Source organism: Callithrix jacchus, chromosome 1, assembly GCF_049354715.1.
Source record: "Callithrix jacchus isolate 240 chromosome 1, calJac240_pri, whole genome shotgun sequence".
Classification (NCBI taxonomy): Eukaryota; Metazoa; Chordata; class Mammalia; order Primates; family Cebidae; genus Callithrix; species Callithrix jacchus.
In genome coordinates this window covers 212,868,197-212,889,051 of record NC_133502.1, presented here as the reverse complement: position 1 = coordinate 212,889,051, position 20,855 = coordinate 212,868,197, and the positions used below count along the sequence as shown (strand labels likewise).

The 20,855-nt window shown below is 55.2% G+C and overlaps 1 protein-coding gene across 2 annotated transcripts in view; it reads left to right on the top strand.

Annotated features, from left to right (window-relative positions):
• Positions 1 to 1,179: 1,179 nt before the first annotated feature.
• The window catches only part of BID (BH3 interacting domain death agonist), a 33,132-nt gene continuing 13,456 nt past the window's right edge, over positions 1,180 to 20,855 (top strand). Inside the window, exon 1 of one of the 2 annotated variants that reach the window (XM_017977820.4) lies at positions 1,180 to 1,294. Coding sequence is in view for 1 of the 2 variants with exons in the window: in XM_035287156.3 (XP_035143047.3) it covers positions 2,205 to 2,338 (134 nt within the window). In the remaining variant the exon portion in view is untranslated. Of the gene's footprint in view, positions 1,295 to 2,187; positions 2,339 to 20,855 lie in introns of those variants that run through there. The other variant, XM_035287156.3, reaches the window with a different exon arrangement.

Genomic DNA, 20,855 nt, shown 5'->3' with positions numbered 1-20,855 from the left:
GGAGGGCCAAGCCCCATGAAGCGCATGCAGGAAACAAGCCCCTGTCCACCTGTCCGCGTGGAGGTTACATTGCGAGAGGCCAGCAACACACACACAAACGACTCTGCCGCTGCGATGCTGGCTGTGGAGGAAACTGAAGTGACGCCGGGGAAAGCCAGAGGCCATGCGGCTGCCAGGAGGAGCAGGGACCCGGCAGGATCTGCCCAGAGCAGGGCAGGCCACGTGGCACTCTACAGACCACTGAAAGGAACTTGGCTTTTCATCTGCACCAGACGTAAAACCATAGAGGATGTTAGAGGGTGATGACATCCTCTGACCCTGTATAAAAGCAGCAAGAGTCTAGGGAGCCCAGGTAGGAGTGAGGGCAGCCGGAGGAGGCAGAGCAGCGCAATGGGGGGCCCAGGGAGCAAACCCCGGGAGGGTGCTGGGCAACCGGACTCCGACAGCGCTGGTGGGAGTGCCCGGTGGTGCCTCCACCTTGGAAAGCTGGCAGTTTCTAATACCATGAAGCTGGTCCCGACCCATGATTCCCAGTTCCACTCCCAGGTGTCACACTCAAGAGAAGTGAAGACGCCCACAAAAGGCTTCGCAGCAGCACCGTTGGTGAGAGCTGCATCTGGGGGTGCATGGATTGGCCCCTCATCGTAGCACTTTGGGAGGCCGAGGCAGGAGCATCTCTGGGGCCCGAGTTCAAGACCAGCCGGCGTCCTGCAGAGGTGGAGACTCCCCGTCTCCACTAAAAGTGGAAAAAGAAGTCAGCTGAGTGCGGTGTGCGCCTGCAGAATCCCCTACATGTTGAGTTGATGTTTTCAAGCAGACTTGCATCTCCAAGGAAATAAGGAATAAACACCAAGCACAGGCCTGGGGAGGCGCCGGGCCGGACTCTGCAACCCTCGTGGCTTCACCCATTTTCCAAACCTCTGGTTCCGTGAGGACCGAGAATGACCACCCCAGACTACCCCAGATGACCACTGGGCATTCTCAGTGTTTCCCAGAGAATCGTTAGGAGTTGTCCCAAGAAGTTGGAAGACGCTGCCCGGGACAGTCGCGTAAGGGGCTGCGCTGCCGGCCCCCGCCCCGCTCCGCCGCGTCGCGCGAGCCAGCGCAGGCTCCCCGAGTCCCCGCAAGCCGCCGGGGGCGGGCCGGGGCGGGCCGGGGCGGGCCCGGGCGTGGGGGACCGAAGGAGGAAGCGCGCGGGGCGCCATAAGGAGGAAGCGGGCGTTCGGCGGTGTCCGCGCGCCCGGCAGACGCTGCCTCGGCCCCGACGCGCCCGCGCCCCCGCGGCCGGAGGGTGGTGAGTGCCCCGCGCCCCTCCCCGCGCCCCCGTCCCCCCCCCCGGGTACCCGCCGAGCCCCCGCCCGGGACCCCGCCCGCCCCAGCGTGGAGCTCAGGGCCCGACCGCGGTGGGAGCCGGAGGAGGGGAGGCGACGGTCACCGCGCCCGACCTCGGCAGCGACCTGCGGGCCACGCCTCCCTCCGCCCGGCGCCCTCCCCGGCGCGGCCCCCACACTTCGGAGCCCGGCCGCCCTCGGGAGGCGGGGAAGGCTTTGTTGTGTCCTCTCCACGTGGCCTGGGGACTCCGCGGAGGCGTGCGGGGCGCGGGGAGGTGCGGGCGAGGCCGGCCCCACAGGAGAAACGCGCGGACCCGGCCGGGTGCAGGCCCCGCTTCCCGGCGGATCGAACCCCGGCCCGCACCGCGGTCTCTCCAGCGCCGCGGACACCTGCCCGCCCCTCCCCAGCGGAGCTCAGGGCTGGCCGGGCGCGGTCGAGCGGCCGCCACCAGGGACTGGTCCGCGCCTTAGGGCGCTGACGACGGTGCTGCCCCTGCCGCTGCCGCTGGGAAACTGCGGAATGGCTGAGTGACCGCAGGGGGGCCCTGGGGGAGCCCCGAAGCCCTCAGCCAGCAAGCGGCTGTGCTGGCAAGGGCTCATTCATTCATTCATTCATTCATTCGACAACTACGAATGTGCCGCTGTGCTGGGGTCCCGAAGGCGCGGTGGGCGGCAGGGGCTGGCTGGAGGAGCGCAGTGGGGACCCTCGGCTGGGCCGTCTGGGGCTGCGTGGCCTTCACCTGCAGGCGGGAGCAAGAGGGGCAGATGGACCCGCACCCCTTCCCGGAAGCTTATCCACACCTCCGGCCCCTCCTCACGGTGGGGCACTGCAGAGGACCTGGCTGTCTCTCCACCCGTGCTGGGCGGGCTCTGATGGCGACAGCGCTCCTGGGCCTGAACGTGTGTGCCTGCAGTCCCCTGGGAGTGATGGCTGAGACCAGATTCCCTGAGCTGGGGGCTCAAGGGTGTGGGGAGCGCCGAGGGGTCCTCTGGCATCAGGAGCTGAGGTACACAGAGCTCCAGGGAGGCACTGCTGGGCGGAGGACCCTGGCCAGGCCGCTGCCTGCGGCCGGAGGGTTCATCCCCGTCCCTTCTGCCCCTCTTGCCCAGGGAGGATGGAAGAAATGCGGGGGCAGCAGTTTGTGACTGGGGTTTAAAGGCGGGCATCTCCCAGGACGGGCACAGGGAGTGTCTCGGCTGCTGAGGTATGAGTGGGACCGAGACCAGGGGTGACCGGGTACAGAGTCGCTGCGGCTGGTGAGGGCTGTTAGTGCTGTCTGAGGGTGTCGGCCAGGACTGGCAGAGACGGAGGCCATCAGGTGGTCTCAGGGATGGGCAGGAGCTCGCCAGAGAGAGAAGCAGGTTGTGGCGCCAGGGTGATGCGTGCAGGGGATCCGGTGCCTGGGTGCGAAGGGATGTCGCATGCCTGGCTCGGAGGCCTTGCCTAGGGGTGCTCACAGGCTCAGCTGACGTGAGGATGCTGATCAGCGGAGTTGAGGGTCCGACGCATTTGCAGTGAGCAGTGCCCGGGCCCCTGGACTGAGAAGGGCGGCTGAGGGTGATGAAGGCGGGTGGACATTTGATGCCGGAGCCTGCCCTCTAAGCAGAAGGGCCATGGGTCAGCCTCTGTCCAGTGCCAGGTGGAGCGCCAGGCTGGCTTCCAGGCTGAGCACCCACCCGAGCGGGGACTGCACCCTGAGGCAGGGGACGCGCGGAGTGCTGGCTCTCTGGCTGTCAGCCCATGAGAGGCCTGTCCCTAGAGCTGTCCTCTGGAAATACTTCCTGGAGTCATGCATCAGGTCACCACTTGCCGGCTGTGGCTATGGAGGGCAGCGCAGGCCTGGAGTGTCCCCTGGGCACCTGCCCCTACCCACTTCACAGGGCCTAACTAGCAGCTCCATGGCTGCCATACCTGGCCTACCACCTTCAGCGGCCGCACGCATCCTTGCCCCAAGCCAGTGAAGGAGACAAGTCTGAAGAAGACAATCATGGAGCTGAAGCACAGGATGGAGAAAACCACAGTGCGCCGGACGCTCACGGAGCACTTGATGTGTGCTGACTGGCTCTTTTGGACATCACAGTGGTCAGGTTAGGGAAGCAACCCCATTCTCCAGGATAGTGAAACTGAGGCAAGGAGAGGTTAAGTAACTTGTCCGGGGTCGCAACCGAGGGAGTCGGTCTCGGCTCCAAGCGTCATGCACACTGCCCAGATGCCCCTCCACACTTCACACCTGTCAGGCCACCGGGGGTGTGGAGCCTTTCTGTGGCCTCGCTCCTCTGTGAGCCCCTGGGAGGAAGGCAGCCCAGGTTCCAGACAGCGAGGGATGCGTGTGGGAGAGGGGATGCTTCCAGGGCAGGGGCCCAGAACCCTCACAGTGGGTTTTTCCCCAAGAGCCACTCCTGGCAGGTTTCCACAGCCCCCTCGTCCCCGCCAGCCCTGACGCAGCCTCTTTTCCCTCCTCTTCCTCCTTTTCTGTTTCTGCCGGCGTTGGTCCAAAATGGGGAAGTTTCACATAAAAGGCAAACAGACCACAGAGCAGCTATTTCTGGAGCTGCTGCCGCCTTGCACATTGGATTCTCGGTTGGCCTTTTAGGTGTTTGTTTTTGGGGTCCTTTTTTGTAGAAGAAACCATCAACTACGAAAAGGAGGAAGTGGCTTTGGGAGACCGAGAAGGGAGGACTGCTTGAGCCTGGGAGGTGGAGGCTGTAGTGAGCTGTGACTGTACCACCACACTCTTGAATCCCATCAGCTTGGCTGTGGCAGGGGTGGGAGGGGGAAGTGAGTTTTAAAGGGGAAAGACTGCGCTCTGGATCATAGACCAGAACTGAAAGGGGGCTGGCACTTTTAGGCATGTGGAGTAACCGGGACACACTGTCCTAGTGGAAGCCGTCAGTGGCCTCTGTGGCTGCTGTGGCCCCAGGAGAGGAGACACCTGTCTTCTGGGGCTGGGGCTCAGTCTGGCTCGGGGTCTAGATCCCCAGGGAGCTTTCTGCAGAGCATCCTGCCTGGGCTTTGCCTGGTCTGCATGGATCCCCCAGCCTGTGCTCAGCCGGCTTCCCATGCCATGCCAGCACCCGGAAGCAGCCCTTGGCTTCCCTCCTCGTTGGCTTAACAAACCCCCTTTCTTCAGAGGAAGGGAAGTGTATGCTGTGACCTGGTGGGACTGGCTGGGCTTGGGAGTTCCAAATGCTCTGTGTGCTTGGGGACAGCTGCTGAGCCTCCCCTCCACTGCCATGGCCCTTTGGCCAAAAGCGTTCACCCAAGACCAGTGGTAGCTGCTCTATTTCTGTCATGAGCATCTGTGTCTCAGGGTTCGGTTTAATTTGTGTAACTGAATGTCTCATTTTGTTCCTCACAGTCATTCTGTGAGGTTCCCCCATGTCTGGGCGAGTGTCAGGTGACGCAGCCCTGGGTCCTGGATGGGCCGTGTTCCAGCGGCTCCTGCTGGAGCCTCCCCATTCTTTCCCAAAACCAAAGAGAAAGGAAAACCTTCTCTCAGTGGGTGTCACATGTCAGGTGCTTTTTCTGTTACTGCCTGTGATCCCACAAGGCAGGGAGCGTCCCCTTTTACGGATGGGGAAGGTGAGATCACGTTGCACCTTCAAAGCCCGACGTGACCTGTCCACCGTTAGAGCTTCCAGCTCTGGGCTGGAGGGAACGGGGGTTCTTCAGATGCAGATGGGCTTGAGGGATTGTGCTTCTCCAGTGTTCAGATGTTTTTCTAGGGAGAGCCATCTGGGGTCTGGGCTGGGGTGGGGACAGCAGGAGAACAGAATAGGATTGGTGACCCAGGGCCAGGGAAGGGAGTAGACAGGGGCAGCATATGGGGTAGAAAGAAGGGCCAGTGGCACGAAGGCCCCTGGGAGGCAGCAGCGCTTCCCTCGGAGGAAGTCCCGCAGAGAGGCCATCCCTGAGGAGCTGAGGTTCTGTGACAGTGAGGCTGGGCCTGAGGACACGGGTGTCTGTTGCCTGGGTTCAGGAGGCCGGTGGGCACATGCACCACACCCCAGCCAGGCAGGGCACCATGTGACCAGGCCTGGCATTGGGACTGGGAGTGGCTTCTGCACCAGCAGACATCTCCCTGGAGACAGGAAGGTGGGGCGCCTCTGAGTTCAGCTGGGAACTCTGAGCTTTGGGCGCTGGAGGTCACCGTGTTTGGGATGGCTGCCTGTGTGTGCGGTGGGGTCAGCAGAGGGACCACAAGCAGGGCTGGACTCTGTCCTGGTCCCAGAACCGAGGCAGGCTCGCTATGAGAAGATAACATCGCCTTGACGGGCTGTCCGCAGGACCCATCCAGCAGGCACCTCCTGGCTGTGCCCTGGAAAGGCAGGTGGCGCTCTGGGTGACGCAGCCTGAGGGTGCGCCTCTGCGGCCCCCGCGCCGTCCTGGCCCAGTGGCCACCTCTGTTCCTATGCTACCCAAGCCCGACTTCCCCTGAAATCCAGGCAGGGAGAGATGGGGCCTGGCTGTGAGGACCCTGGCCCCAGGTGTCACCACCTTCCCCAAAGCCTTGTTTCTCCCTCTGGGTGCCTCTGAGGACCCTGCAGACATCCAGCCCCAAACCCAGCCAGCTGATCAGGGAGCCCAGCTGGGGTCCTTTGTGGAAGGGTCCCCCATGTCCTCACAGGCAGCCAGCCACTCCCCAGGTCAGCAGCCCCTCCGAAGGAGAGGGGTGGCATTTCTGCCAGGGGCTGGTGGCATTTCTGCTAGGCAGGAGCACGGTGTTGGGGCAGCACAGGCTCTCCTGTGCTCTGCGAGGGCCTGCCCTTACTTGGACTCTGTCTGGGATGTTGTGACAGCCCTGTTCCTTATATCAGAGTCTACAGAGAGCTCGGGGACAGGGCAGGGGCAGGCGGAGGCTCACCAGGGCTTCTGGAGTAGCTGAGGGACACCTGTCTTCCCCTGCCTGCCACCATGCCCCACCCAGAAGCCCAGGGCCTGGGCAGGGGAGGGAGGCAGGATGCCCGTGTCATGGAGGCCCGGAGCTTTCGGGGCCACCAACTTCTGGGGCCTGTGGTGGAGCCTCGGACCTCTGGGAGGGGCCCCAGTCACCTGAAGACGCCTTCCCCTCGTCATGCCCCCTCCCGCTGGCTGCCTTTTCAAAAACCATTTGATTGAGACATAACACACATGCCATAAAATTCACCCATTTGCCGGGCGCAGTGGCTCAAGCCTGTAATCCCGGCACTTTGGGAGGCCGAGGCGGGTGGATCACGAGGTCAAGAGATCGAGACCATCCTGGTCAACATGGTGAAACCCCGTCTCTACTAAAAATACAAAAACTTAGCTGGGCATGGTGGCGCGTGCCTGTAATCCCAGCTACTCAGGAGGCTGAGGCAGGGGAATTGCCTGAACCCAGGAGGCGGAGGTTGCAGTGAGCCGAGATGGCGCCATTGCACTCCAGCCTGGGTAACAAGAGCCAAACTCTGTCTCAAAAAAAAAAAAAAAAAATTCACCCATTTAAAGTGTACAGTCCAGCGGCTTGGTGTATTCACAGTTGTGCAGTCACTGCCACCATCTACAGGCAGAACATTTCGGCACCCCAAAGAGAAGCTCCAGACACACAGAGCCCTGACCTTTCTGCCTGTGGATCTGCACATTAAGGAACTTTGACACAACTGGAATCACACAGGTGTGTGCAAGCTGGATTTCAAGCTGTGCGATCTCGGCTCACCGCAACCTCTGCCTCCCGGGTTCAAGCAGTTCTTCTGCCTCAGCCTCCCGAGTAGCTGGGATCACAGGTGTGCGCCGCCACGCCCCGATGATTTTTTTTGAGGCGGAGTCTCGCTCTGCCACCTGGCTGGAGCGCACTGGCTGGATCTCAGCTCCCTGCAACCTGTGGTCTTTTGTGGCTTACTTCTTTCATGTAGCATGTTTTCAAGGGTCACTCATGTCACAGCAGGTATCAATTTTCATTCAATTTTTATTTTGTAGTTTTTGTAGAGACAGAGCCTCACTATGTTGCCTACGCTTGTCTCGAGCTCCTGGGCTCAAGCGATCCTCCTGCCTCGGCCTCCCTCCCAAAGTTCGGGTCTTTTCTCGGCTACGGGAGGCAAATTCAGGCAGCAGTGGGACTTGGCAGAACTCTGCGCTTGGCGGACGCTGTTTCTCCGTTTTCTCTCCGTGTCTGTTTTCCCCGCCCCTGATTCTGTGTTCTGATGGTTTCTGGCTTCCCCGTGGCCTGGTGGCATCTGTGATTGAGCATTGGTTTGTGGTCGTATTCTTGGCTCATGTTTGTAGGCGGATGACCTAGATCGGTTCTCTGTGGCCAGATGCGGAGAATCTGGGTGGCTGCACTTCCCTGTCTGTGGCCTTAGATTCCTTTGAGCTCAATTCAATTCAGAATTTTATGTCCACCCAGGACAATTGAAGTATCCTGAATTGGAGGACTCTATTCTGATTGGCTTGTGATGAGCTGATATGAGCAAATATTTCTAAGATTTCCAGAACAGAAGAAAATCGAACTTCTAATTATTTGTTTGTTATCGGGTTTTTGTTTTTGAGACGGAGCCTCACTTTGTTGCCAGGCTGGAGTGCAGTGGTGAGATCTCGGCTCACTGCAACCTCTGCCTCCCGGGTTCAAGCAATTCTTCTGCCTCAGCCTCCCAAGTAGCTGGGATTACAGGCGTGCGCCACCACGCCCAGCTAATTTTTTCTTTCTTTCTTTTTTTTTTTTTTTTTTTTTTTTGAGATGGAGTTTGCTCTGTTGCTAGGCTGGAGTGCAATGGCTCCATCTCAGGTCACTGCAACCTCCGCCTCCTGGGTTCAAGTGATTCTCCTGTCTCAGTTTCCCGAGTAGCTGGGACTACAGGCGGGCGCCACCATGCCCAGCTAATTTTTTGTATTTTTAGTAGAGATGGAGTTTCACTGTGTTAACAAGGATGATCTCGATCTCCTGACCTCATGATCTACACGCCTCAGCCTCCCAAAGTGCTGGGATTACAGGCATGAGCCACCGTGCCTAGCCTTTTTCTTTCTTTTCTTCTTGAGATGGAGTTTCGCTCTTGCTGCCCAGGCTGGAGTGCAATGGCGCGATCTCGGCTCACTGCAACCTCTCTCTGCCTTGTGGGTTCAGGGGATTCTCCTGCCTCAGCCTCCCAAGTAGCTGGGATTACAGGCGCACGTCAACATGCCTGGTTAATTTTTGTATTTTTAGTAGACATGAGGTTTCACCATGTTGGTCAGGCTTGTCTCGAACTGCTGACCTCATGATCCACCTGCCTTGACCTTGGCCTCCCAAAGTGCTGGGATTACAGGTGTCAGCCACCGCACCCAGCTGTACTTCTAATAATTTAAATGCACTAGACTTTAAATTTAAAAAGAAATCCTTCTTGCAGAAACAAACTCGGGAATCCTTCAAAAATTTTAAGTTCAGGCCACATGTAATGGCTCACACCTGTCATCCCAGCACTTTGGGAGGCCGAGGCAGGCAGGATGGCCTGAGTCCAGGAGCTCGAGACCAGCCTGGGCAACATGGCAAGGCCTTGTCGCTACCAAAAATAAAAGATTAGCTGTGTGTGGTGGTTGTGCTGTAGTTCCGGCTCTGGAGGCTGGGGTGGGAGGATCACCTGAGCCCCGGAGGTTGAGGCTGTAGTGAGCTGTGATTGTGCCCCTACACTCCAGCCTAGGGGACAGAGCCAGACCCTGTCTCCGGTAATAATAGTCACAGTGATCATCTAAGTCCACATAATTGAAGTCAGTCTTTGGCAACTGAGACCAATTTGGTAATTTGGGCTTTTAAATGTAATACAAGTGTGCTGGGCGTGGTGGCTCACACCTGTAATCCCAGCACTTTGGGAGGCCGATGCAGACAGGTTAGGAGGTCAGAAGATCTAGGCCATCCTGGTCAACATGGTGAAACCCCGTCTCTACTAAAAATACGAAAATTAGCTGGGCGTGGTGGCGCGTGCCTGTAATCCCAGCTACTCAGGAGGCTGAGGCAGAATTGCTTGACCCAGGGAGGAGATGGAGGTTGCAGTGAGCCAAGATCACATGACTGCACGGCAGCCTGGGCGACAGAGTAAGACTCCATTTGCAAAAAATATATATACATATAATACAGGTCTACACTGTATTCTACTTGGCTTTCTACCCTAAACTTTGAGTCTACCTATCAAATCAGCTAATGTTACTCTTACATAATGCTTAAGATGATAAAAAAATACAAGTTTGTGTTCAAATGTATTCATTATTCCAACAGTGAACTGTACCAAGATAAAGCTTTGGTAACTTAAAATCTTGGACTGGGCTGGGTGCAGTGGCTCACGCCTGTCATCCCAGCACTTTGGGAGGCCGAGGCGGGTGGATCATGAGGTCAAGAGATCGAGACCATCCTGGTCAACATGGTGAAACCCCGTCTCTACTAAAAATACAAAAAATTAGCTGGGCATGGTGGCGCGTGCCTGTAATCCCAGCTACTTGGGAGGCTGAGGCAGGAGAATTGCCTGAACCCAGGAGGAGGAGGATGCGGTGAGCCGAGATCGCACCATTGCACTCCAGCCTGGGTAACAAGAGCGAAACTCCGTCTCAAAAAAAAAAAAAAACAAAAAACCTTGGACTGATACTAAATGGATTAGTAGGTATTCTTTGGTTATCGACATACTTTCTCGGTAAGACAGAATAGTAAAACACCGATTACTAGGTATACCTACGTTTTTTTCAGCTCTAAAAAGAGGCCTTATCTTGGCCTGCACTCGTGAGTATGTTTCCACATTGAGACAGCATAGGAGGGTGCACGTGGCTGTGAAGGCCGTGGTGTGTGTGCTCACAGGTGTCTGCTAAACGTGTATCTGGCAGACAGCTCTCCACCATCAGCCTGAGGTTCTCTGTAAAATGGAAGTCAGTTACTTTGGTTGAAAGTCATAATTAGGTTATGACTTAAACTCATTTTAAGTGTGTGAAATTGCTTTATTTTATTTCATTATTTTTTTTGGAGACAGGGTCTTGCTCTGTCGCCCAGGCTGGAGTGCAGTGGCCTGATCTCGGCTCACTGCAACCACTGCCTCCTGGGTTCAAGCCATTCTCCTGTCTCAGCCTCCCGAGTAGCTGGGATTACAGACGTGGACCACGATGCCCGGCTAATTTTTGTATTTTAGTAGAGATGGGGTTTCACTCTTGGTCAGGCTGGTTTCAAACTCCTGACCTCAGGTGATCCACTCACCTCCGATTCCCAAAGTGCTGGGATTACACAGCCACCACGCCCAGCCCATTTTTTTTTTTTTAAATAACTATTTTATAAAACAAAGTTTCTGTTGAGAAGAACATTGCGTCAGTGTTTCTGCAGGTGTCCTGGGAGTCCGAAGAGAGGATACCCAGATTCTCAGTTGCCGCAGTGTCTCTCTCAGCCTCTGGGAAAGTCCCCTGTCCCCTCGTGAGAGAACGATGGAGGAAATTGTGTCATGGAAGCCTTTGGACCTCACAGATTCTCAGTAAAGGGCCTCGGGCCCCTAGGATATCCTGGTCCACACTCTCCAGAAGTGATTTCCCAGTGTGTTCCAGAATATGGTAACAATGACAAAAATCAGTGAAGGGCAAAACTAGGGATGTGCCTTTTCTCCTCACAGGACCTGAGCCGAAAAGCAGCTATAGTTATGTCATGATGTTTGCAAAGTTTGCTGGCCTCGACTCATGGTCGCCTTTGCCTTCACAATGAAAGATGATTCCTTCCTTTCTGTGTAGTCCACCCGGATGGCAGAGGTTCTGTGCAGCAGAATCATTTTTGATGCTTTCTGTTGACTTTATTATGCTCTTGCTTATTTAAGGGGGAAAAGCAAAGAACAAAGGTTCCTCACTTGTGAAAGATCAGGTTTGATTTGTTAATGGTTAATGAAGTCTCCTTCCCTCTCAGACACCCGAGATCCTGCCTTAACCCACTGTCTAGTTGCCTCTAAGCTGTCCTGAGACTCTGAGTGCCCCTGGAAAATCACGGAGATTTGATCATTCACCTTATAAAGAGAAAATCACATAAACATCATGAGGTTTGTTTTAAGTGTGATCTGGTAAGACCTGCGTGGGAGGAGTGATTTTCTTTTTTTTTTTTTTTTTTTTTTTTTTGAGACGGAGTTTCGCTCTTGTTACCCAGGCTGGAGTGTAATGGCGCAATCTCGGCTCACCGCAATCTCCACCTCCTGGGTTCAGGCAATTCTCCTTCCTCAGCCTCCCGAGCAGCTGGGATTACAGGCACGCACCACCGTGCCCAGCTAATTTTTTGTAATTTTAGTAGAGACGGGGTTTCACCATGTTGACCAAGATGGTCTCGATCTGTTGACCTTGTGATCCACCCGCCTCGGCCTCCCAAAGTGCTGGGATTACAGGCTTGAGCCACCGCGCCCGGCCGGAGGAGTGATTTTCTAACACAGCCACGCCGGCCGCGGCTCCTTGGTTCGGCATGTGTGTGAACGTGATTCGTGGCAGCTTTTCAGGAGTTCTGGGCTTGGTGGGAGGCATGGAGCTCATCAGGGCCCCCCCCTGCTCTGCGGAGATTTTCATTAGGAGGAAACACTGGCCAGTTGGTTCTCATAACAGTTAGAAATTGTTCATGCGAAACACCTGAGGCTCGCCCCATGCTCACGTTCCCCACCTGGGGAGGGGCTGCCCCGGCGCTTTCACCTGTGGTCATTCAGAGCCTCGAGGCCCAGGCTTACAGGTGACGTCGTCTCAGCGGCTCTCAGACCACCTTCACCGCCAGCCGGGCCTTGGTGAGGGTGGACGCTGTTTCCGAGTCCTGCGGAATGTGACTGGTGGCTGATGGAACTGAATGTGGTCCCAGCTACTTGGGAGGCTGAGACGGGAGAATCACTTGAACCCGGGAGGCAGAGGTTGCAGTGAGCCGAGACCACGCCCTTGCAGTCCAGCCTGGGTGACAGAGTGAGACTCCGTCTCAAAGAGGAAAGAAAAAAAATTCAATGAGTCGGCTGTTCCCCGTGAGTGGAACCAGGAAGACAGGGATGACCCCATGTTGGCCAAGGAGAGGACTGGCCTGCAGAGACCTGGCCCTTAGACACCTTCCTCTGGAGCACCTGTGCTGTGCCTGTCCCCAGCAGTCCACACCTCTCTCCGACCGCCCGCGTGGCGTTTTCAGTGAGTTCCGGGACATTTGGCTTCCAGGCTGCGTGGGAGGCCCACGGGCTTCGGAAGCAAAGCTGGCATCTGAGCATACTCTGGAGGGTCTGGCACCCCCAGCTCAGCAGCAGCGGAGCTCTCCCATGACCCTCCCGGGGCACCCTGGGGCCTCAGCTGTGACTCTGAAACCGGGGCGGAAGCGCCTTCCTGACGAGGCTGTAGTGAGGAATGGGGGATCGTGGTGGGGGCCTGGCGGTGCCTGGTGGGTGGCTGAGTCCTGGAGACTGGGGGAATGGTGCATGCGGAGCTCTGCCTCACCCCATTCACTGCGAGGGTGTGGGGATCCTGGCTGTGAGCGTCCTGGCATCGACATATTTCCTGTTTCCCACCCGCCTGGCATCTTCCCACTGGCCCTTGGAAGGGAGGGGCGTGGACTCCTGGCTGCCCGAGTTTCCTTCTTCCTGGCAACTTGGTTTAGGAGTTGGAATCGGAGCAGGGCCACTGTTGACCGGGGAGCCTCTGTGGTTTCGTCTGCGTCCACGCCCTCCTGGGCACACTCACAGCTGACAGTGACTCACTGGATTTCTACTTAAGTGACAGATGAAGCCAGAGGTGACCCAATGCAGGGCTGCTGCTCTACCCGAAATTGACCAGCCAGGCCTAGCAGTGCCGCTCCCCGCTCCTTAAGCCCTCCACGGCCATTGACCAGGGGAGGTGGCCTCATGTCCCAGGGTATGAGGCCCCCAGGGTCTGGGCCCTGGACCTCAAGGCACAGCCTGGGGGAGCCGCCCTCACCCTGTCCTCTCCGGAGACTGCCACAGCATCTCTCCCCTGGGCACTCATCACAGCCCTGTCTTTAGTGGCGGCAATGTTATTTTGAGACAGTCTTGCTCTGTAGCCCAGGCTGGAGTGCAATGGCACAGTCTCAGATCACTGCAACCTCCGCCTCCCAAGTTCAAGCCATTCCCCTGCCTCAGCCTCCCAAGTAGCTGGGACTACAGGTGTGCACCATGCCCGGCCTAGTGGTGATGATGTTAGCTGTTGACATGCCCAACACCGGGGTTACTGGTACTCCTCTGTGTATGTGACACACTGCTGTGGGGTAGCGGTATTCCTCTGTGTATGTGACACACTGCTGTGGGGTAGCCATATTCCTCTGTGTATGTGACACACAGGTGTGGGTTAGCCATATTCCTCTGTGTATGTGACACACTGCTGTGGGGTAGCCGTATTCCTCTGTGTATGTGACACACTGCTGTGGGGTAGCCGTATTCCTCTATGTATGTGACACACAGGTGTGGGTTAGCCATATTCCTCTGTGTATGTGACACACTGCTGTGGGGTAGCCGTATTCCTCTGTGTATGTGACACACTGCTGTGGGGTAGCCGTATTCCTCTATGTATGTGACACACAGGTGTGGGTTAGCCATATTCCTCTGTGTATGTGACACACTGCTGTGGGGTAGCCGTATTCCTCTGTGTATGTGACACACTGCTGTGGGTTGGCGGTATTCCTCTGTGTATGTGACACACAGGTGTGGGTTAGCCATATTCCTCTGTGTATGTAACACACTACTGTGGGGTAGCCGTATTCCTCTGTGTATGTGACACACTGCTGTGGGTTAGCCGTATTCCTCTGTGTATGTGACACACTGCTGTGGGTTGGCGGTATTCCTCTGTCTATGTGACACACAGGTGTGGGTTAGCCATATTCCTCTGTGTATGTGACCCACAGGTGTGTTAGCTGTATTCCTCTGTGTATGTGACACGCTGCTGTGGGGTAGCCGTATTCCTCTGTGTATGTGACACACTGCTGTGGGTTAGCAGTATTCCTCTGTGTATGTGACACACTGCTGTGGGTTAGCAGTATTCCTCTGTATGTGACACTGCTGTGGGTTAGCGGTATTCCTCTGTGTGACACTGCTGTGGGTTAGCGGTATTCCTCTGTATGTGACACTGCTGTGGGTTAGCGGTATTCCTCTGTGTATGTGACACACTGCTGTGGGTTGGCGATACTCCTCTGTGTATGTGACACACTGCTGTGGGTTGGCGGTACTCCTCTGTGTATGTGACACACTGCTGTGGGTTAGCGGTACTCCTCTGTGTATGTGACACACTGTTGTGGGGTAGCCATATTCCTCTGTGTATGTGACACACTGCTGTGGGTTAGCGGTATTCCTCTGTGTATGTGACACACTGCTGTGGGTTGGCGGTACTCCTCTGTGTATGTGACACACTGCTGTGGGTTAGCGGTACTCCTCTGTGTATGTGACACACTGCTGTGGGGTAGCCATATTCCTCTGTGTATGTGACACACTGCTGTGGGTTAGCGGTATTCCTCTGTGTATGTGACACACTGCTGTGGGTTAGCGGTACTCCTCTGTGTATGGGACACACTGCTGTGGGTTAGCAGTATTCCTCTGTGTATGTGACACACTGCTGTGGGTTAGCAGTATTCCTCTGTATGTGACACTGCTGTGGGTTAGCAGTATTCCTCTGTATGTGACACTGCTGTGGGTTAGCGGTATTCCTCTGTGTATGTGACACACTGCTGTGGGTTAGCAGTATTCCTCTGTATGTGACATTGCTGTGGGTTAGCTGTATTCCTCTGTGTGACACGCCGGTGTGGGTTAGGGGTATTCTTCGTATATGACACACCGGTGTGGGTTAGGGGTAGTCCTCTGTGTATATTAGACACTGCTATGGGTTAGTGGTACTCGCTGTGTATGCGACTTACTGGTGTGGGTTAGCGGTATTCCTCTGTGTATATGAACGCACTGCTGTGGGTTAGCGGTATTCCTCTGTGTATATGAACGCACTGCTGTGGGTTAGCCGTATTCCTCTGTGTATATGAACGCACTGCTGTGGGTTAGCGGTATTCCTCTGTGTATATGAACGCACTGCTGTGGGTTAGCGGTATTCCTCTGTGTATATGAACGCACTGCTGTGGGTTAGCGGTATTCCTCTGTGTATGAATGCACTGCTGTGGGTTAGCGGTATTCCTCTGTATATGAATGCACTGCTGTGGGTTAGCGGTATTCCTCTGTGTATATGAACGCACTGCTGTGGGTTAGCCGTATTCCTCTGTGTATATGAACGCACTGCTGTGGGTTAGCCGTATTCCTCTGTGTATATGAACGCACTGCTGTGGGTTAGCGGTATTCCTCTGTGTATATGAACGCACTGCTGTGGGTTAGCCGTATTCCTCTGTGTATGAACGCACTGCTGTGGGTTAGCGGTATTCCTCTGTGTATATGAACGCACTGCTGTGGGTTAGCGGTATTCCTCTGTGTATATGAACGCACTGGTGTGGGTTAGCGGTATTCCTCTGTGTATATAACGCACTGCTGTGGGTTAGCGGTATTCCTCTGTGTATGAACGCACTGCTGTGGGTTAGCGGTATTCCTCTGTGTATATGAACGCACTGCTGTGGGTTAGCGGTATTCCTCTGTGTATATGAACGCACTGCTGTGGGTTAGCCGTATTCCTCTGTGTATATGAACGCACTGCTGTGGGTTAGCGGTATTCCTCTGTGTATATGAACGCACTGCTGTGGGTTAGCGGTATTCCTCTGTGTATATGAACGCACTGCTGTGGGTTAGCGGTATTCCTCTGTATATATGAACGCACTGCTGTGGGTTAGCGGTATTCCTCTGTATATGAACGCACTGCTGTGGGTTAGCCGTATTCCTCTGTGTATATGAACGCACTGCTGTGGGTTAGCGGTACTCCTCTGTGTATATGAACGCACTACTGTGGGTTAGCGGTATTCCTCTGTGTATATGAACGCACTGCTGTGGGTTAGCGGTATTCCTCTGTGTATATGAACGCACTGCTGTGGGGTAGCCGTATTCCTCTGTGTATGTGACACACTGCTGTGGGGTAGCCGTATTCCTCTGTGTATGTGACACACTGCTGTGGGTTGGCGGTATTCCTCTGTGTATGTGACACACAGGTGTGGGTTAGCCATATTCCTCTGTGTATGTGACATACTGCTGTGGGGTAGCCGTATTCCTCTGTGTATGTGACACACTGCTGTGGGGTAGCCGTATTCCTCTGTGTATGTGACACACAGGTGTGTTAGCTGTATTCCTCTGGGTATGTGACACGCTGCTGTGGGGTAGCCATATTCCTCTATGTGACACACTGCTGTGGGTTAGCCGTATTTGTCTGTGTATGTGACACACTGCTGTGGGTTGGCGGTACTCCTCTGTGTATGTGACACACTGCTGTGGGGTAGCGGTACTCCTCTGTGTATGTGACACACTGCTGTGGGTTAGTGGTATTCCTCTGTGTATGTGACACACTGCTGTGGGTTAGCAGTATTCCTCTGTGTATGTGACACACTGCTGTGGGTTAGCGGTATTCCTCTGTGTATGTGACACACTGCTGTGGGTTGGCGGTACTCCTCTGTGTGACACACTGCTGTGGGTTAGCGGTACTCCTCTGTGTATGGGACACACTGCTGTGGGTTGGCGGTACTCCTCTGTGTATGTGACACACTGCTGTGGGTTAGCACTACTCCTCTGTGTATGGGACACACTGCTGTGGGTTAGCAGTATTCCTCTGTGTATGTGACACACTGCTGTGGGTTAGCAGTATTCCTCTGTATGTGACATTGCTGTGGGTTAGCTGTATTCCTCTGTGTGACACGCCGGTGTGGGTTAGGGGTATTCTTCGTATATGACACACCGGTGTGGGTTAGGGGTAGTCCTCTGTGTATATTAGACACTGCTATGGGTTAGTGGTACTCGCTGTGTATGCGACATACTGGTGTGGGTTAGCGGTATTCCTCTGTGTATATGAACGCACTGCTGTGGGTTAGCGGTATTCCTCTGTGTATATGAACGCACTGCTGTGGGTTAGCGGTATTCCTCTGTATATGAACGCACTGCTGTGGGTTAGCCGTATTCCTCTGTGTATATGAACGCACTGCTGTGGGTTAGCGGTACTCCTCTGTGTATATGAACGCACTGCTGTGGGTTAGCGGTATTCCTCTGTGTATATGAACGCACTGCTGTGGGTTAGCGGTATTCCTCTGTGTATATGAACGCACTGCTGTGGGTTAGCGGTATTCCTCTGTATATGAACGCACTGCTGTGGGTTAGCCGTATTCCTCTGTGTATATGAACGCACTGCTGTGGGTTAGCGGTACTCCTCTGTGTATATGAACGCACTGCTGTGGGTTAGCGGTATTCCTCTGTATATGAACGCACTGCTGTGGGTTAGCGGTATTCCTCTGTATATGAACGCACTGCTGTGGGTTAGCGGTATTCCTCTGTATATGAACGCACTGCTGTGGGTTAGCGGTATTCCTCTGTATATGAACGCACTGCTGTGGGTTAGCGGTATTCCTCTGTATATGAACGCACTGCTGTGGGTTAGCGGTATTCCTCTGTATATGAACGCACTGCTGTGGGTTAGCGGTATTCCTCTGTATATGAACGCACTGCTGTGGGTTAGCGGTATTCCTCTGTATATGAACGCACTGCTGTGGGTTAGCGGTATTCCTCTGTATATGAACGCACTGCTGTGGGTTAGCGGTATTCCTCTGTGTATATGAACGCACTGCTGTGGGTTAGCGGTATTCCTCTGTATATGAACGCACTGCTGTGGGTTAGCGGTATTCCTCTGTATATGAACGCACTGCTGTGGGTTAGCGGTATTCCTCTGTATATGAACGCACTGCTGTGGGTTAGCGGTATTCCTCTGTATATGAACGCACTGCTGTGGGTTAGCGGTATTCCTCTGTGTATATGAACGCACTGCTGTGGGTTAGCGGTATTCCTCTGTATATGAACGCACTGCTGTGGGTTAGCGGTATTCCTCTGTATATGAACGCACTGCTGTGGGTTAGCCGTATTCCTCTGTATATGAACGCACTGCTGTGGGTTAGCGGTATTCCTCTGTATATGAACGCACTGCTGTGGGTTAGCGGTATTCCTCTGTATATGAACGCACTGCTGTGGGTTAGCGGTATTCCTCTGTATATGAACGCACTGCTGTGGGTTAGCGGTATTCCTCTGTATATGAACGCACTGCTGTGGGTTAGCGGTATTCCTCTGTATATGAACGCACTGCTGTGGGTTAGCGGTATTCCTCTGTGTATATGAACGCACTGCTGTGGGTTAGCGGTATTCCTCTGTATATGAACGCACTGCTGTGGGTTAGCCGTATTCCTCTGTGTATATGAACGCACTGCTGTGGGTTAGCGGTATTCCTCTGTATATGAACGCACTGCTGGGGGTTAGCGGTATTCCTCTGTATATGAACGCACTGCTGTGGGTTAGCCGTATTCCTCTGTGTATATGAACGCACTGCTGTGGGTTAGCAGTACTCCTCTGTGTATATGAACGCACTGGTGTGGGACTTTGGCCCTGAGCACTAGTGGCATTTTGGGCCAGATGAGTTGTGTGCTGCCCTAAGCATTGTAGGGTGTTCAGCAGTGCCCCGACCGCTACTTGCTAGGTGCCAGGAGCGCCCCCTAAATGTCCGCAGACAGCACCTCATAGTCCCTGGGTGTCCACGTCGCCTGGCTGAGAACCACTGCCTGAGACACAGCGTTTGTGTCTGCTGGGGGCTCGCTGCAGTGCCGAGGTGGCCACGGTCTGCTTGTGGCATGGGCGTGTGTCTGAGTGTGAAGGAAGCTGATTTTGTGAGCTCAGGGTGACAGTGGGCACTTTCCCCACGGAGACCCCTGAAGTTGTTCCTTGGAGGATAAAGTGATGAGGGGCGGGGGCTCCAGACCTTGCTGGGGAGGCCAGGGTCTGGTCCACTGTGCCGTGGCCTGGGCAGTGGCCCTGGGGGCTGCTGTGGCCTCTGTGGTGTGTTTCCTGGGGTGGGCTCTGTCCTGTGCTTCGTCTCGTGTGGGTGCAGGCTCCCATTCCTCCTCCCCTCCACACTCTGTGGAGCCCAAGGATGGCCCTGGAGTCGGGTCTTGGCACCTCCCTGTGTCCACATGCTGCTTGGTCATTTGCTCTTGGCCCCTTTCCTATGTACTGCACAGCCACGCCCGGCCAGGGTTTCTCCTGGGCTCCCCAGTGAGGGAGTGGGGTGCAGCCTGCAGCAGTGCAGAGTCCCCAGGCCTGCGGGAGCCCCAAGGCAGGGAGGTAGGCGAGGCGCCGGTCAGTGCTGGTTCCTGCCACCTCCTCTCTGCCTGGGCATGGGCAGATTGTCACACCTCTGTTTGTTTTTTATTTCCTGTGTATTCAGGAACCATGTGAAATTGCCAGTAGTTGGGTTTGTCCTACGAAATGGCTATTTCATTTGGTTCAACACAATATTGTGTCTACACACGCGTGCGCGCGCGCATACACACACACACACACACACACACACACTCTTTCTCAAACAGGATTATTCTATTCACAGTGTTCTGTAGAAATTTTTGTTCTTTTTAAGACACTTACTATACGGATGCCCACACAGATCTCTCTCTCTCTCTCTCTTTTATCAGACAGGGTCTCTCTCTGAACCCAGGCTGGAGTGCAGTGGTGTGATCTCCACTCAGTGCAACCTCCACCTCCTGGGCTTAAGTGATCCTCCTGCCCCAGCCTCCCAAGTAGCTGGGACCACAGGGCTTGCACCACCACACCTGGCTAATTTTGTATTTTTGTAGAGATGGGGTTTCACCATGTTGGCCAGACTGGTCATTCTTTTATTTGAGAGCCAGGATCTCACTCTGTGCCCAGGCTGGAGTGCAGTGGTGCCATCCTAGCTCCTGCAGCCTTGAACTCCTGGGCTTAAGCGATCCTCTGGCCTCGGCCTCCCAAGTATCTGGGAAATAGTTAGAGGTGCCCCACCATACTCAGCTCATTTTTTTTTTTTTTTTTTTTTGAGATGAAATCTCGCTCTGTCACCCAGGCTGGAGTGCAGTGGCATGATGTCGGCTCACTACAACCTCCATCTCCCGGGTTCAAGCAGTTCTCCTGCCTCAGCCTCCCAAGTAGCTGGGATTACAGGCATGCACTACCACACCCAGCTAATTTTTGTATTTTTAGTAGAGACGGGGTTTCACCACATTGGCCAGGCTGGCCTCAAACTCCTGACCTCAAGTGATCCGCCCGCCTTGGCCTCCCAAAGTACTGGGATTGCAGGTGTGAGCCAGTGCGTCCAGCCAGAAGCTTTAATCTTTTGTCAAATTCATTCTCTCTCTTTATAAACATTTTACATTTTATGGCAATGAAGTCATTTGTGAGATTAAGGCCCTGTCTCTCTGATGCCTGAGGTCTTCCCGGCGTGGCACGGGAAGGCTGGACCCCGGTGTGGGATCGGCCCCAGAGTGCTGAGGGCCTCTGGGAGTCTCTGGAATGAGAAAAAGAAAGCTTGGCTCTGGCCAAGGAGAAAGAAACCCAGGGCGTGCTGGCTGGGCCAGGACCTGGGCCGAGCCGCCGTTTCTGGAGTCCAGGCCAGCTGTGTGCTCCTGCCGAGGGGTCCCGAGCAGGGCTTCCCAGGAGCAGCCC